The sequence below is a fragment of the Urocitellus parryii genome, chromosome 15 (assembly GCF_045843805.1).
Source record: "Urocitellus parryii isolate mUroPar1 chromosome 15, mUroPar1.hap1, whole genome shotgun sequence".
Classification (NCBI taxonomy): Eukaryota; Metazoa; Chordata; class Mammalia; order Rodentia; family Sciuridae; genus Urocitellus; species Urocitellus parryii.
This window is the reverse complement of record NC_135545.1, coordinates 17,495,977-17,509,356: the sequence shown is the minus strand read 5'-3', so window position 1 is coordinate 17,509,356 and position 13,380 is coordinate 17,495,977. Positions and strand designations below refer to the sequence as shown.

At 43.1% G+C, this 13,380-nt stretch overlaps 1 protein-coding gene across 2 annotated transcripts in view; it reads left to right on the top strand.

The window, feature by feature from the left end:
* Positions 1 to 8,796: 8,796 nt before the first annotated feature.
* Positions 8,797 to 13,380, top strand: part of Uba2 (ubiquitin like modifier activating enzyme 2) — a 46,684-nt gene continuing 42,100 nt past the window's right edge. The window contains exons 1-2 of one of the 2 annotated variants that reach the window (XM_026391221.2): positions 8,797 to 9,406; positions 12,862 to 12,945. In XM_026391221.2, the coding sequence (XP_026247006.1) occupies positions 9,029 to 9,406; positions 12,862 to 12,945 (462 nt within the window). In that variant the 5' untranslated portion in view covers positions 8,797 to 9,028. The remainder of the gene's footprint in view (positions 9,407 to 12,861; positions 12,946 to 13,380) is intronic. The other variant, XM_026391220.2, reaches the window with a different exon arrangement.

Here is a 13,380-nt window from a genome sequence, read left to right as displayed (position 1 = left end):
CAGGCTGGCATCAAACTTGTGATCCTCTTACCTTAGCCTCCCAAGTAGTTGGGATTATAGGCATGCACCTCCATGGAGGCTCATAATTCTTAAGTGTTGATCTTTTTTTTGTGTGTGTGGCACTTGTGAGGGTATTGGAGCCAGGACCTCCTGACTGTGGGCTGGTCTGTCCTTCAGGGTTAATGACTTGACTACACAGTGACAGGTCAGAAAGCGGCTTCTCTCCAGCCCAGAAGGCCACTGTTCCCTGCACATGCATTCTCTTGGGCATTCTAGGATGAAGGGAAAGTAGCTAATTGGCCTATTACTACCCTCCTGTCTCTACACCCCACTGCATCCTACTGCCAGCTCTGGATGCTGCCAAAGCAAAACACCCAGCCCACCTTGGCTACTTGAGGCTCCTGCCCTGCAACACTGACTGCTGGGACCTGCCCCTGGTTCCTGGCCCATGATCCCTTCCTGACCTTACCCACTTCTGCTCTCACTCTGGATATTGTCCCTCTGCCTAAATGTCCACCTTTCCAGTCTCCCATTTTTTCATTGTGTTTCTATTATCAACCCTTTTCTGTCTCCTGCTCTTTGACAGCAGTGTGAAAACACTCATACTAGCCATGTTCAGAGCTGTTCTTAGTCTGTGTAGATGAGGATGATGAGGCCCAGATTATCAAGGGATGGAGTCCTTCTGAGTAGTATGTGACTGGTGAAAAATATACCTGCTCCTGCTCCTGGGCATAGCTGAGGGAAGGTGGCTGTATGTATACAAACTCAAAGTTCTCAGTGAGGCTTCAGGAGTGCTGAGTTTGCAGAGCTAAAGCTGAGCATAGACCTGCAGAGGGAGCTTCTGTTTCTCTCTCATGCTCTCACAGCAACTGCCAGTTTCCTTGTCGCAGTTACATTTAGGCAGAGATGGCCTTAGCTGGCTAGACCAGTTATTCCAACTGGAAGAGAAAGTAGACTGATCAGATTTATAGGTGGAGTATTTTGTATTTATTTAAATAGATAGTAATCCCCTCCTTTGATGTGAAAAATGGAGAAAGTTGTTGCACTAGAGTGTCTTTAAGGATCAGAAGTTGATACAGTTTCAGATTTCCTAGTTAGGTGTTATGTTTCTGATTTTTAAGATGGAGACAAATTGCTTGCTGATAAAACACATCCTTGAATCTAGTTATATATATTCGATTATAGGTCTTAACCTATGTAAGTAGAATACAGATTAGCAGGGGCATTCCCATGATCCCATTAAAAATTTTTTTTCCCCAATACTGGAGATTGAACCAGGAGTGCTCTACCACTAAGCTATACCCCCAGTTCTTTTTATTTTGAGATAGGATCTCACGAAGTTGCCCAACCTGGCCTCAAATCTGTGATTACAGGCATGTGCCACCATACCTGGTACCATAGAATTATTTTTGTGGCATATTGTGGAGAAAGCAAAAAAGTGAAACTGGCCAGGAATGGTAGTGCAGGTCTGTAATCCCAATAATTCCGGAGGCTAAGGAGAATTTCAAGTTTGATTCTAGCCTCAGCAATTTAGTGAGACTCTTTCTCAAAAAATAAAAGAGACTCAGGATGTAGCTGAGCAGTAAAGCACCCCTGGAATCAGTCCCCAGTACTAAAACAAAACAAGTAAAGTTCTGTTTGTCACTCCTTAAATGACTTAGGCCTAGAAAGACACCCAGTAAACATTCCTGATGAGTTGGACAGGGTTATGGTGTAGGTGGGACTTCCAGTTTTTTACTTCTTTTTTTTTTTTTTTTTTTCGGGGGGGGGGTACTGGGGATTGAACTCAGGGGCACTCAACCATTGAGCCACTTCCCCTGCCCTATTTTTGTATTTTATTTACAGACAGGGTCTCACTGAGTTGCTTCAGGCCTTGCTGCTGCTGAGGCTGGCTTTGAACTCAGGATCCTCCTGCCTCAGCCTCTCAAGTCACTGGGGTTACAGACATGTGCCACCTTACCTGGCTACATTTTTACTTGTTAAGGTGAGCAAGCATATTATACTTTACACATATGTGCGCATACACATGCACCAACAAACCCACAAAGAAAAGCAGAAGTCCTCAATTAGGCACCAAGTATAGCCCAGGCCAAGAGAACACAGGACAGGCAGGAAAGAAACCAAAGAAGGTGATTGATTTACAGAGTGTCTGGAGAGGGAAGGAAGGTCAGCCTCCTGAGGCATCTTTTAGGTTTAGCTGTGGGGTGGGTCCTTGTGAGAGCCCAGCTAATGGTGGAGAAGGACCAAGCAGCCCATTACACAGAGGGGCTCTCCACCGTGGTTGACTCTGGTTCTTCTTCCACTTCTGCATTAAAGCAACAGCCTGAGTCTTCCTCATAGACCAGCTTGGTGTGGTTGCTGAACCTAGCAGCTGAAAGACCACAGAAGTCAAAATAGTATTTTTCTCCATTTTTAATGTTTTTCTACTTTCTTCTAATAAGTTGTTTGTTGGAAGTGCTGGAAATTGAACCCAGGTCTTCTCTCCTGCTAAGCAGTAGCTCTGCCACTCATTTGCAGTCCTAGACCCAATTTTTTTTGTTTGTTTGTCTATATTTTTCTTCATGGAGCATGAGAATTTGAGAAACATAAAAGTTCAAAGAACTAATAAATATTGTCTACAATTCTACCATATACCAATACACAAAATAGGGCTGGGGATATAGCTAAGTACTTGCCTTATATGTACAAGACCCTGGGTTCAGGTCTCCAGCAAAACACACACACACACACATACACACACACACACACTAAAAACCACTACATAAAATACTGTAGTTTTTTTTCTTCCTGTCTTTTATTTATTTATTTGTTCTTTTGTTTTATAAAATTTAATCACATTGTATTGTTCCAGGAAAATTTGGTATAAAAGAACTGGCTCTAGTGCCAGGCATGGTGGGGCACACCTGTAATTCCAGCAGTTTGGGAGGCTAAGGCAGGAGGATTGCAAGTTCAAAGCCAGCCTCAGTAAAAGTGAGGTGCTAAGCAAACTCAGTGAGACCCTGTCCCTAAACAAAATACAAAATATGGCTGGGGATGTGGCTCAGGGGTCGAGTGTCCCTGAGTTCAATCCCTAGTACCAAAAAAATTAAAATTAAAAAAAACTGGCTCTAAGGATGCTGTGATGCAGTTATACTGAAGAAAGAGGCATACAGATCCAGGGTTACACAAAAGTACAATTTATTTAGGATTTAATGATATAAGTGTGGTCAAATACAGCAGCAAGACCAATGAATTTGAGACTTGGGTTACAGGGAGGGACTTATATAGTGGTCAGTATCAAAGTGATTTCAAGAACTAGAAATAAAGCTCAGTTGGTAGGGTGCCTCTCAAGCATAAGGACCTGGGTTCAATCTCAGCACCATAAAAGTGATTTCATTCAAGCTGGAAGATACCAGGTTTATCTCAAGCTAACATCAAGAATGTCAGGCACATTCTAGCAGCACCAGGGGGTCCAGTTGATCCTAAAGTCCACATTTCTTTTTTTTTTTTTTGGGGGGGGGGGTGCTGGGGATTGAACCCAGGCCTCATGCATCAAGACAGGCACTCTACCAACTGAGCTATATCCCCAGCCCTAAAGCCCACATCTAATTCTACTGGTTTTGTTTGTTTATAGAGTGAAAACAGACCTGGGTTACTCAGGAGTAGTCACACTTGGTGTTTACAACTCAAGGTAGTCATAGTCAGGTTAAGCTGAATTCTTACATGTTTAAATGGTTTTCTATATCTTTTTCATATAACCTTTTATTGTGAGCATCTCCCTCGTTGATATTTTCTCTATGACATAATTTGTAATTGATGCAAAGTATTTTTTTAAATAAATATGAAAAACTTTATACAAACTTTAGCCATTTGTTTTATCTAGTTTTTGTTATGATGGCCATCAATCACTAAGATTAAATCTCTATTTTTTGTGTGTGAAGGGGAATTGAACCTAGGGGCACTTTACCTCTGAGCTATGTCCCCAACTGGTTTTATTTTTTATCTTGAGACAGGGTCTTGCTAAGGTGCTTAAGTACTCACTAAATTGCTGAGACTGGCCTCAAACTTGCAGTCCTTCTGTCTCAGCCTCCCAAACCGCTGGGATTATAGACATGTGCCACCACACCTGACTTTTTTTTTTTTTTTTTTTTTTTTTGTGGTGCTGAGAATCAAACCCAGGGCCTCCACTATGCTAAGGAAGCACTCTACCACTGAGCTACACTCGCAATCAGCATAGGATAAAATCCTAGAATTTGAATGAATAGGTCAAAAGCTGTGTGCAAGTGCCAGGGGTGTAAGTTCCATGGTAGAGTGCTTGCCCAGCACTGCAAAAATAAAAAATAAAATTGATCTTCATCTCTGAGTGTCATGTCCTATATCTGGTGCCTGTAGTCTCAGCTACTGGGGGGCGGGGGTGGCTGATGTGGGAGAACTGCTTAAGTCCAAGAGTTGGAGGCCAGTCTGGGCAACACAATGAGATCCTGTCAAAATTAAACAACAACAACAACAAAAAACAATAATAAAAACCCTGTATACTTGCACAGTTGTAGGTTTTTAAAATCATACTGCTAAATACCCTTCTAGAATCTTTTGGGTTTTTTTGGTACCCAGGATTGACCACTGAACCACATCTTTAGTCACCCTTCCCCTTTCAAAAATTTTCTAAGCTGTGGATGGACATAGTATCTTTATTTTTTTATGTGGTGCTGAGAATTGAATTTAGGGTCTCTCAGGCTACCGCTGAACCACAAACCTAGCCCATCTCCAGCTGTTTTTATTTTTTATTTTGAGATAGAGTTGCTAAGTTGCTTAGGGCCTCGATAAATTGCTGAGGCTGGCTTTTACTAGCAATCCTCCTGTCTCAGCCTTCCCAGCCACTGGAATTACAGGTGTATACTGAAAAGACCCCCGTTTCCCTGTCCAAGGAGAATCACACGAAACACTGGCTGCAATAAGCAAGAGGTGATTTATTGGGACACAGGCGCCTGCGGGTGCCCAGCAGAACCTCAGCCGGAGCTTTGGTGAGCTGGCACACCGGGCTTGGGGATACAGAGATTTTTATAGGGTAAAGGGGCAGTTTTCGTGCATGGTAAACAATAGGTTTCTTATTAGTTAATTTTAAACTCAGCATATAGGCTACCTAAAGGGCAAAGTTGTTTTTCACTTTATGTTACTGGAAAAGCCACATAAAAGTTACATGTTAGCACTCTGGTCCTCCTGTTGCTGCTCATTCAGGCATGCCTTAGGACCTGGTCCTTTGTGCTTTCTCACCCGGTTACACCTAACTGATTGTCTGAAAAACACCTCTAGTGCCTGCGTAGGTTTGTGACATGCCTCGGTGGTTTTGCAACTAGGCCTGAGGTTGTTGGGCTGGGGTCTTTCATATACCATCATACCTGGCAGTAGAATCTTTCTTTAGAACATTTACCTGGAGCATATGGGAGTGGGTATTGTAGTTGGAAAAGAAACCTAACAAATCCCCCAAATTTCAACTGAGTCTTTTTTTCCTATTAAATTTTTACAACATGGATTATTTCTGACCCCAGATGTATGGGGGTTTTCTCACATACACTAAGCAATCAATCAATTCTGCAGTGGTGGACACCAGCTAGGTGTCCTCAATTCAGTTCTGACACTACCTAGAGATACCCTCAGATCCTGTAGGTTGAGGGTTCATGCCTCAAGATTCCCCCTGCCAATTGCAAACCCCAGATTGTTTTACCTGTACTTCTGTCCCATCAGCTCTACACTGGGGTTCCCAAAATCCCTTTCTCATGTCAAATCCAGTTGTTGGAGTGGCTTGCACAACTTAGGGAAAGAAATTTACCAGTTTATTATAAGGGATATTACAAAAATTGCAGATGAAAAGGAGCATAAGGCATGGTGTTGGAGGTGGGGAGTGGAGCTTCTGGGCTCTGGGCTGACATTCATGGGTTTGCCTGTCTAGATGCTCTTAAGCCTGTTCTTTCGGGTTTTCATAGACTTCATTGCAGAGGCATGATTGAAGCATGGACAACCTTGTAGAAATGTGACTGTACACAGAGGGTGTGATCTAATGCTCATAGGCTGGGTGGCAAAACCCAACAAGGCCTGTCAGTTCAGTAATCTGCTTGGCCTCTGTGTGCAACATGCTTCCCTTCAGGGCAGGGGCAGGATCCCTCTGGAATGAAACAGGTTTTATGACCTACTATTGAAGTGGGCTAGAAAATTTCTTTATGGAAGCTGGACACAGTGGCTCAACCCAGCAACTCTGGAGGATGAGGCAGAAGAATGGCAGTTTGAGGACCGCCAGGTCAGATTAGGGAAATCCAGTCTCAAAAAACGAAAGGGCTGCAGATGTAGTTCAGTGGTAGATCACATCTGGGTTTGTAACAGTGGTCAACTTCACCTTTGGAACATAGCCGTCACTGTTCTGTGACTTACTTTAAAAGGAACATATTTTTCTGTTCCTCTTCTCCCTTTCCCTAACCTGGGGGCCAGAGAACAAAAGTACCTTTCCCCAGGGGCTGGGGATGTGGCTTTCCCCAGGGGCTGGGGATGTGGCTCAAGCGGTAGCACGCTTGCCTGGCATGTGTGCGACCCGGGTTCGATCCTCAGCACCACATACAAACAAAGATGTTGTGCCCTCCGATAACTAAAAAATAAATATTAAAAAATTCTCTCTCTCAAAAAAAAAAAAAAGTACCTTTCCCCATCCTAGGCACTTATCTGTCCTTGAGCCACACCCACCACTGGAAGAAGGGGTCACCAGAAGATCTAAGGCATGACTAACTCCCAAATTAACAAATCATTTCCTTTCCTTTCCTCCTTCCTTTAGGCACCAGAGATTGAACCCAGGGCTGCTTCACCACAGAGCCACATCCCCAGCCTTTTTTATACTTTATTTTGAGATAGGGTCTTGCTAAGTTCCTTATGATCACTCTAAATTGCTAAAACTGGCTTTGAACTTGAAATCCTCTTGCCTCAGCCTCCTGAGCCTCTGTGATTATAGGCACTACTATGCCCAGCTTAACAAGTGAATTTCAACGTACCATCAAGGCGCACCTGGGATCCCCATCAGGGCATACTGGGAATGTAGCCTGTGAGGAGCTTCTTTAAAAGCCCTCTATTCTCCTGATGGGCAGAATCACAGCTCTAGACAAAAGTACCCTGTGCTTCTCCTTTGCTAGCAAAGCAATAAATCTTTTTCCTTTTTCTCAAAACTGTGTCCTCTGGGCTGGGATTGTGGCTCAGTGGTAGAGTGCTTGCCTAGCATGTGTGAGGCCCTGGGTTCGATTCTCAGCATCACATGTAAATACATAAAGATCTATTAACAACTAACAAAAATATTAAAACAAAACAAAAAGAAAGTAAAACTGTGTCCTCCTTATTAAATTGGCATCAGGGACAAGGACTAAGCTTTCAGTAACAGGTTAACCCCTGTACTGCAAGAAAAGAAAACCTTTTTCTTTATGGACTACTCCAATACAGAAAGATTTAGAGTTTCTATGACCTATTGTTACCGCAGTTTACTGGAGACAGACTCCTTGCTTCCCCAATGCTGTGTAAGGGTCCGGCGGAGCGTCGGAGGGAGAAACCACACAAGAGACCAGCTTCATGCAATTGCAGGGGGAAGTTTTATTGAACCAGCATGCTGGGGCTCAAGGCTCACTCAGGAAGGGAGAGCAGCCCAGAGCCCAGAGCAGAGGTCAAGCAGAGCTTAAGTACACTTTTTGGAGAGGGCGGGGGGCTTTGCATACATCAGAACAAATCATACATGATTCTGGGCAGGGGTGATTGGTTTTGGAGCCTAGATGCTTACCTACTGAGCTATTTGGAGCCCTTAGCTAATAAACAACCAGGGAATCAATGGAAATATTTACTGGGCAGTTCAGGTATTGTTCTAACAGCTACAGAGATTACAGGTTCCGGGGGTAGCAGAGGAATTTTAACAATACCTGGCCTATTATTATTATTTTTAGCCCAAGCCTTTCAATTTAGAAACTTTACAATGCCCAATCTTTTACACTTTAACTCAGACTCTTGCAGCTTAGAATCAGCTTAGAAATTTTACCTTTACAGCTGAAGTATAACACCAGAGAAGCACGACGCAGCAAGTTTAGAGTGGAAAGTAGAAGCTTTATTAAAGAACAGCAGAAAAGACTTCTCCCCGGAGGAAGAAGGGGTCCCAACAGGTGGAATCCGTGGAAGGGGGGAGGTCTTCCCTCTTTTATAGCTAAGGTCTTCTTTCAGCTTTCCCATTTCTGTCGCAGTTCCAGTCCTTCGTTCTGTTATCTTGCAGTGATAGATAGTAGGTAGGGAGACCCAAAAGGTGAGGGGCAGACGGGCCTGATGAGTAATCTGCGCAGGACAGGCCTGGGGCGGCTTCTGATTAGCATCTCCCTGTTTGCTGGGAGCTGTTTCATTAACATTTCTTTAGAATGGGCTCTGGGCCTTGGGAACATTAACATTTCAATTTCTCTAAGTGCTGCTCTGCTTTTCCGGGCTCCATTCTCAACACGGCCTTCACTTTCGATTTTACTAGATATTAAACCCGATTTACCTAACTACACTAACTACCTATCTTTCAATCTGGCTTCATTACCTTGAAGAAAAGACATTCTATTTTCTACAGCCCATCTTAGGAAGAGCCGAGAATTGGACAAAGACCAAAATATATATAATATTCCCGACTACTTGTTTCACTATGTTTTGACAACAGAATGTTTTATTTATATATATATATATATATGTATGTATGTATATATATATATATATATATATATATATATATATATATATATATATATTTTGTCAGTTCAATAGGTGAAACTAATCCCAGTGTGATTTTGCATGTTTGTTGTTGTTTGTAATGCTGGGACTCAAACTCAGGGCCTCACACATGCTAAGTTGCTGCTCTGCAATATTTTCTTATTAATTTGTAAGAGCTCTTTACATATAGGGGCAGTTTTCCAACTCATAAATTATGTCTTGGTTGGGAATTCAAACCGCTGCCTAAAAGGAGATCTTAAGAGGCTTCTCAGGTGGAAAAGCCGATCTGTGCACATACATGAGAAGCACTACTACTCTTCACGGTTGGAGGTCTCGGAGCCATTCGCAAAGAGGAAGGCTTGGGCCCAGGGGACACTACACACCACACCAGAGGCAGACCCGGGACTCCGCCTGCCTGGCGCCGACTGGCGGCCGCAGTGCGCAGGAGCGGAAGTTCGGCCGCCCTTCCCCCACCCGCTTCCGGGCGCGGCTCACTTCTCCCGCCTCCGCCTCCGCCGCGGCTCGTGGACGTCCCGCCATGGCACTGTCTCGGGGGCTTCCCCGGGAGCTGGCTGAGGCCGTGGCTGGGGGCCGGGTGCTGGTGGTAGGCGCGGGCGGCATCGGCTGCGAGCTCCTTAAGAACCTTGTGCTCACCGGCTTCTCTCACATCGACCTGGTGAGGGCCGGGCGCGCGCTGGCTGAATGGCGGGCTGCGGTGCGGGGGCCGGGGGGCTTGGGGCCCAGAGTTCAGGACCGGATTTGGGGGCGCCGAGAGCGGTCCAAGAAGTCCTGGGTCGTGGCTGCCTGTGTGCAGGGAGCTGTTCGACCGGGACGGGGCGCGCCTTCGCACGTCGGGCCTGCTCCGGAGGCCGCGGGCCCGGGTCTTCCGGACGCTCCGTCGCGGGGCCGCTGCCCGCCCCCCCTCCTTCGTCCCCCTGCAGCGCCAGTTTGTGGCGTCTCGAAGCGATGGAAGTGGCCTCGTACCTTTTCACTTTGAAACTGTTTCCCAGTTGCAGTGGAGCGAAAGGAGAAGATTGAGTCTCGTGGATGTTGTGACTCTAATTTGCAGGTTTCCCCTAACTCAGAAATTACGACCCAGAGGACAGCTTTCACAGCAGCCCCACGTCCCGACGCTCGTCTCGAGCGGTTTATACTAATTCATTTACTCTTTACCACCACCTCATGCATGTGCACTGTTTTCATCTCATTTTATTTTTAACAGATGAGGGAAGTGAGATGCAATGGGATTTAGTAACTTACCCTGGGTCACGAAGCAAAGTGGCAGGACTCCTTTGGGGCTCGCGCTCCTCCGCTGAGTACAGCATAGGTACACTTGCTTATTTCATTCAAGATGTGTTTAGGGTTTTAACTTTTGCGTTGGTGTACAATGACAGAAAGCTACTGTAATTGTCAGTCAGGTTATTTGTCTCTTAGATTGGAGATAACACCTGGAACTTGGATGTGAGTTTAAGTACACTTAAGGTGTACCGGCAAGGTGAAGAGGGAAAAAAGGAGAGGAGACAGACTATGCTAATAAAAGAGTGAAAGGTAGCAGACTGAACTAAGGACTGATGAGAAGGAAAGAATATACACGTTTTTCTTTGCTTAGTTTTTCATCCAGTTCTGTACCACAAATTCACATATACTGATAAATACTGGTACTTTCTTAAAATAAGCATTTTGCAATAGATAAGATAGTGAATTTCCCAGTAATTCTGGAGGCTGAGGCAGGAGGATCACAAGGTCAAGGGGAGCCATTCTCATCAGTTTTTTTTTTTAGACCCTGTCTCAAAAAGAGGGGTTGGGGGCTGGGGATGTAGCTCAGTGGTAAATTATTATCCTTGGGTTTATGTTTTTTGTTGTTGTTTTGTAGGTGGGGGCTAACTACTGAGCCATATCCCCAGCCCTTTTTAAAAAATTTTATTAGAAACACAGCCTTCCTAAGTTGCTCAGTGCCTCACTAAGTTGCTGAGGCTGGCTTTGAACTTGCAATCCTCCTGCCTCAGCCTCTCGAGCCATTGGGATTACAGGCATGCTTCCACAGTGCCCTGCTGTCCATGGGTTCGAATCCCCAGCACCCCTCCCACCAAAGAGTGATGTGGAAACCTGAAAAATAAAAGGTTGCATTTTTTAACATTTTTATTTGGTTTAATTTTTGTAGCAAAGTTAGAAGTACAAATAAATCCTTAGATGCTTATATGTTTTGACAGTGTTAACAAATTATGACTAAAACTGTTAGGATTTTTCACAGTTGTTTTAGAATATGAGGACTGGGGATGTAGCTCAATAGTAGATCGATTTCCCAATATGCCTGAGGCCCTGAGTTCAATCCCCAGTACCAAGAAGAAGAAAAAAAAGCTAGAACATAAAATGTTTTTTATGTGGTTTTTCTTTTTTTTTTAATATTTAGTTATAGGTAGACACAATATCTTTATTTTTATGTGGTGCTGAGGATTGAACCCAGTGCCTCAGGCATGGTAGGCCAGCGCTCTACCTCTGAGCCACAATGCCAGCCCTGTGTGGTTTTTTCTTTTGAGGTAGATTCTCCTGTTGACCAGATTGGCCTCCACCAGAGATCCTCCTGCTACAGCTTCCCCAGTAATTATGATTGTCGTTATAACCCACCTGCCCAGCTACACTTAGAACATTTGGTTACTGTTTATTAAATTTATTGAACTGATATGAAATTATTGCAGCCATTTTTTCCTTGTATTTACTTTTTTGAGGGAATGCTACTGGGGATTGAACACGGGCACTTTACCACTGAATTATAGCCCCAACCACCATCACCACGACCCCCCTTTTTTTTTTTTTTTTTTTGGTACTGTGGATTGAACTTAGGCCCTGAACCACCATCACCAGCTCTATTTTGTATTTTATGTAGAGACAGGGTCCCACTAAGTTGCTTAGTGTCTCACTGTTGCTGAGGCTGGCTTTGAACTCTCAATCCTCATGCCTCAGCCTTCAGAGCCTCTAAGATTACAGGCATGCACCACCTCTAACCCCATTTTATTTTATTTTTCAAATTTTTGAGGTAGGGTCTTGCTAAATTGCCTAGGCTGGCCTGGTACTTGTGGTCTTCCTGCCTCAGCCTCTTGGAATAGCTGGGATTACAGGGGTGGGCCATGCATCAGGCTCCTTATTTATTCTTTTTTGTTTGTTTGCAGTACAGGAGTTCTAACTCAGGGCCTCCTACATAGTGTTGAGAGCTCTGCCACTGAGCTACAACCCAGGGCCTTCTTATAGTTCTCATATATATTTTTAGGCAGCAATTAGATGAGACTTAAAACATGACACTTTTTTAACCATATGTAGAAAAGTTCTTTTATAGTCCTCAGTAATAATTGCAAGTGAAATTTGGTATATAAATGTAGGCTTGAATTAAAGAAGGCAGCAAGAATTTAGTAAATCTGGTAGTCACATATTTAATAAAAAGAACAGAGCACAGTAAAATTTATATTGGATTTGAAAGAAATTAGATTGAGATTTAGAATTTATATGTATGTAGATAAGTTTATATCTTCACCAATCTACACACTTTTTTTTTTCTTTCGTGGTTCTGGGGATTGAACCTACGGGTGCTTTGCCTCTGAGCCACATCCCCAGCCCTTTCTGTTTTTCATTTTGAGACAGGGTCTTAACTAAATTGCCTGGGCTGGCCTTGAACTTGTGATTATCCTGCCTGAGTCTCACAAGTAGCTGGGATTAGACATGTACCACCATGCCAAGCTAAATTTTATATTTTCAGTAAATCATATATATTTTAATGCCTTCAAAGAAATTTTCTGATGTACTTATAAGGATGATTAAATAAACAAAAGGCATTCTTTTCATTGCAGGGGTGGAGGTACCTGGGATTGACATGAGGGCCATTTAACCACTGAGCCACATCCCCAAACCTTTTTCTGTTTGAATTTTAAGATTCTGCCTCAGCCTTCCGAGTCAGTGGCATTACAGGTGTATGCCACTGTTCCTGATAGTTTAGCAGTTTTGGTATAATTGGTCTGCAAAGCATTTTCTCTGCTAATATAGCAAATATTAAAAAGTTCTAGGTTATTAATGCTTAAGATAGTGATATTGCTCAAACATACCACAATATTTGTAATTTATCTGGGGTTTATGCATTTGTAGATTGATCTGGACACTATTGATGTCAGTAACCTCAACAGGCAGTTTTTGTTTCAAAAGAAACATGTTGGAAGATCAAAGGCACAGGTAACTATTTCTCATACTGTTTCTATAATCCTTTGATGAATCTTTTATTTATGATACCCATTAAGTCCCAAGTTTTCAGTTCTGCAAATATTTTAATGAAATTGACACGAGAGCATTAGAATAGGTTGGAAATCATAATCTAGAGCTTATTATACAACTTATGATTTTTGTCAGTGACATTAATATTAACAAATATTATTATTTTCACCTATTTTCTTAAAGGAATATGTTTTTTCTGTAAGTATTTATTGTAAGGTTACCATAGTGGTATATTTTGCCCAAGTTAAGTTTTTTAGGTGTTCTGTTGATGGGACAGTGAGCCATAATGGCTTAATTTTTGCCTTTTTATTTATCTATTTATTTTTTTAAAAAATATTTTTTAGTTGTAGTTGGACATGATATCTTTCTTTTATTTATTTTTATGTGGTGCTGAGG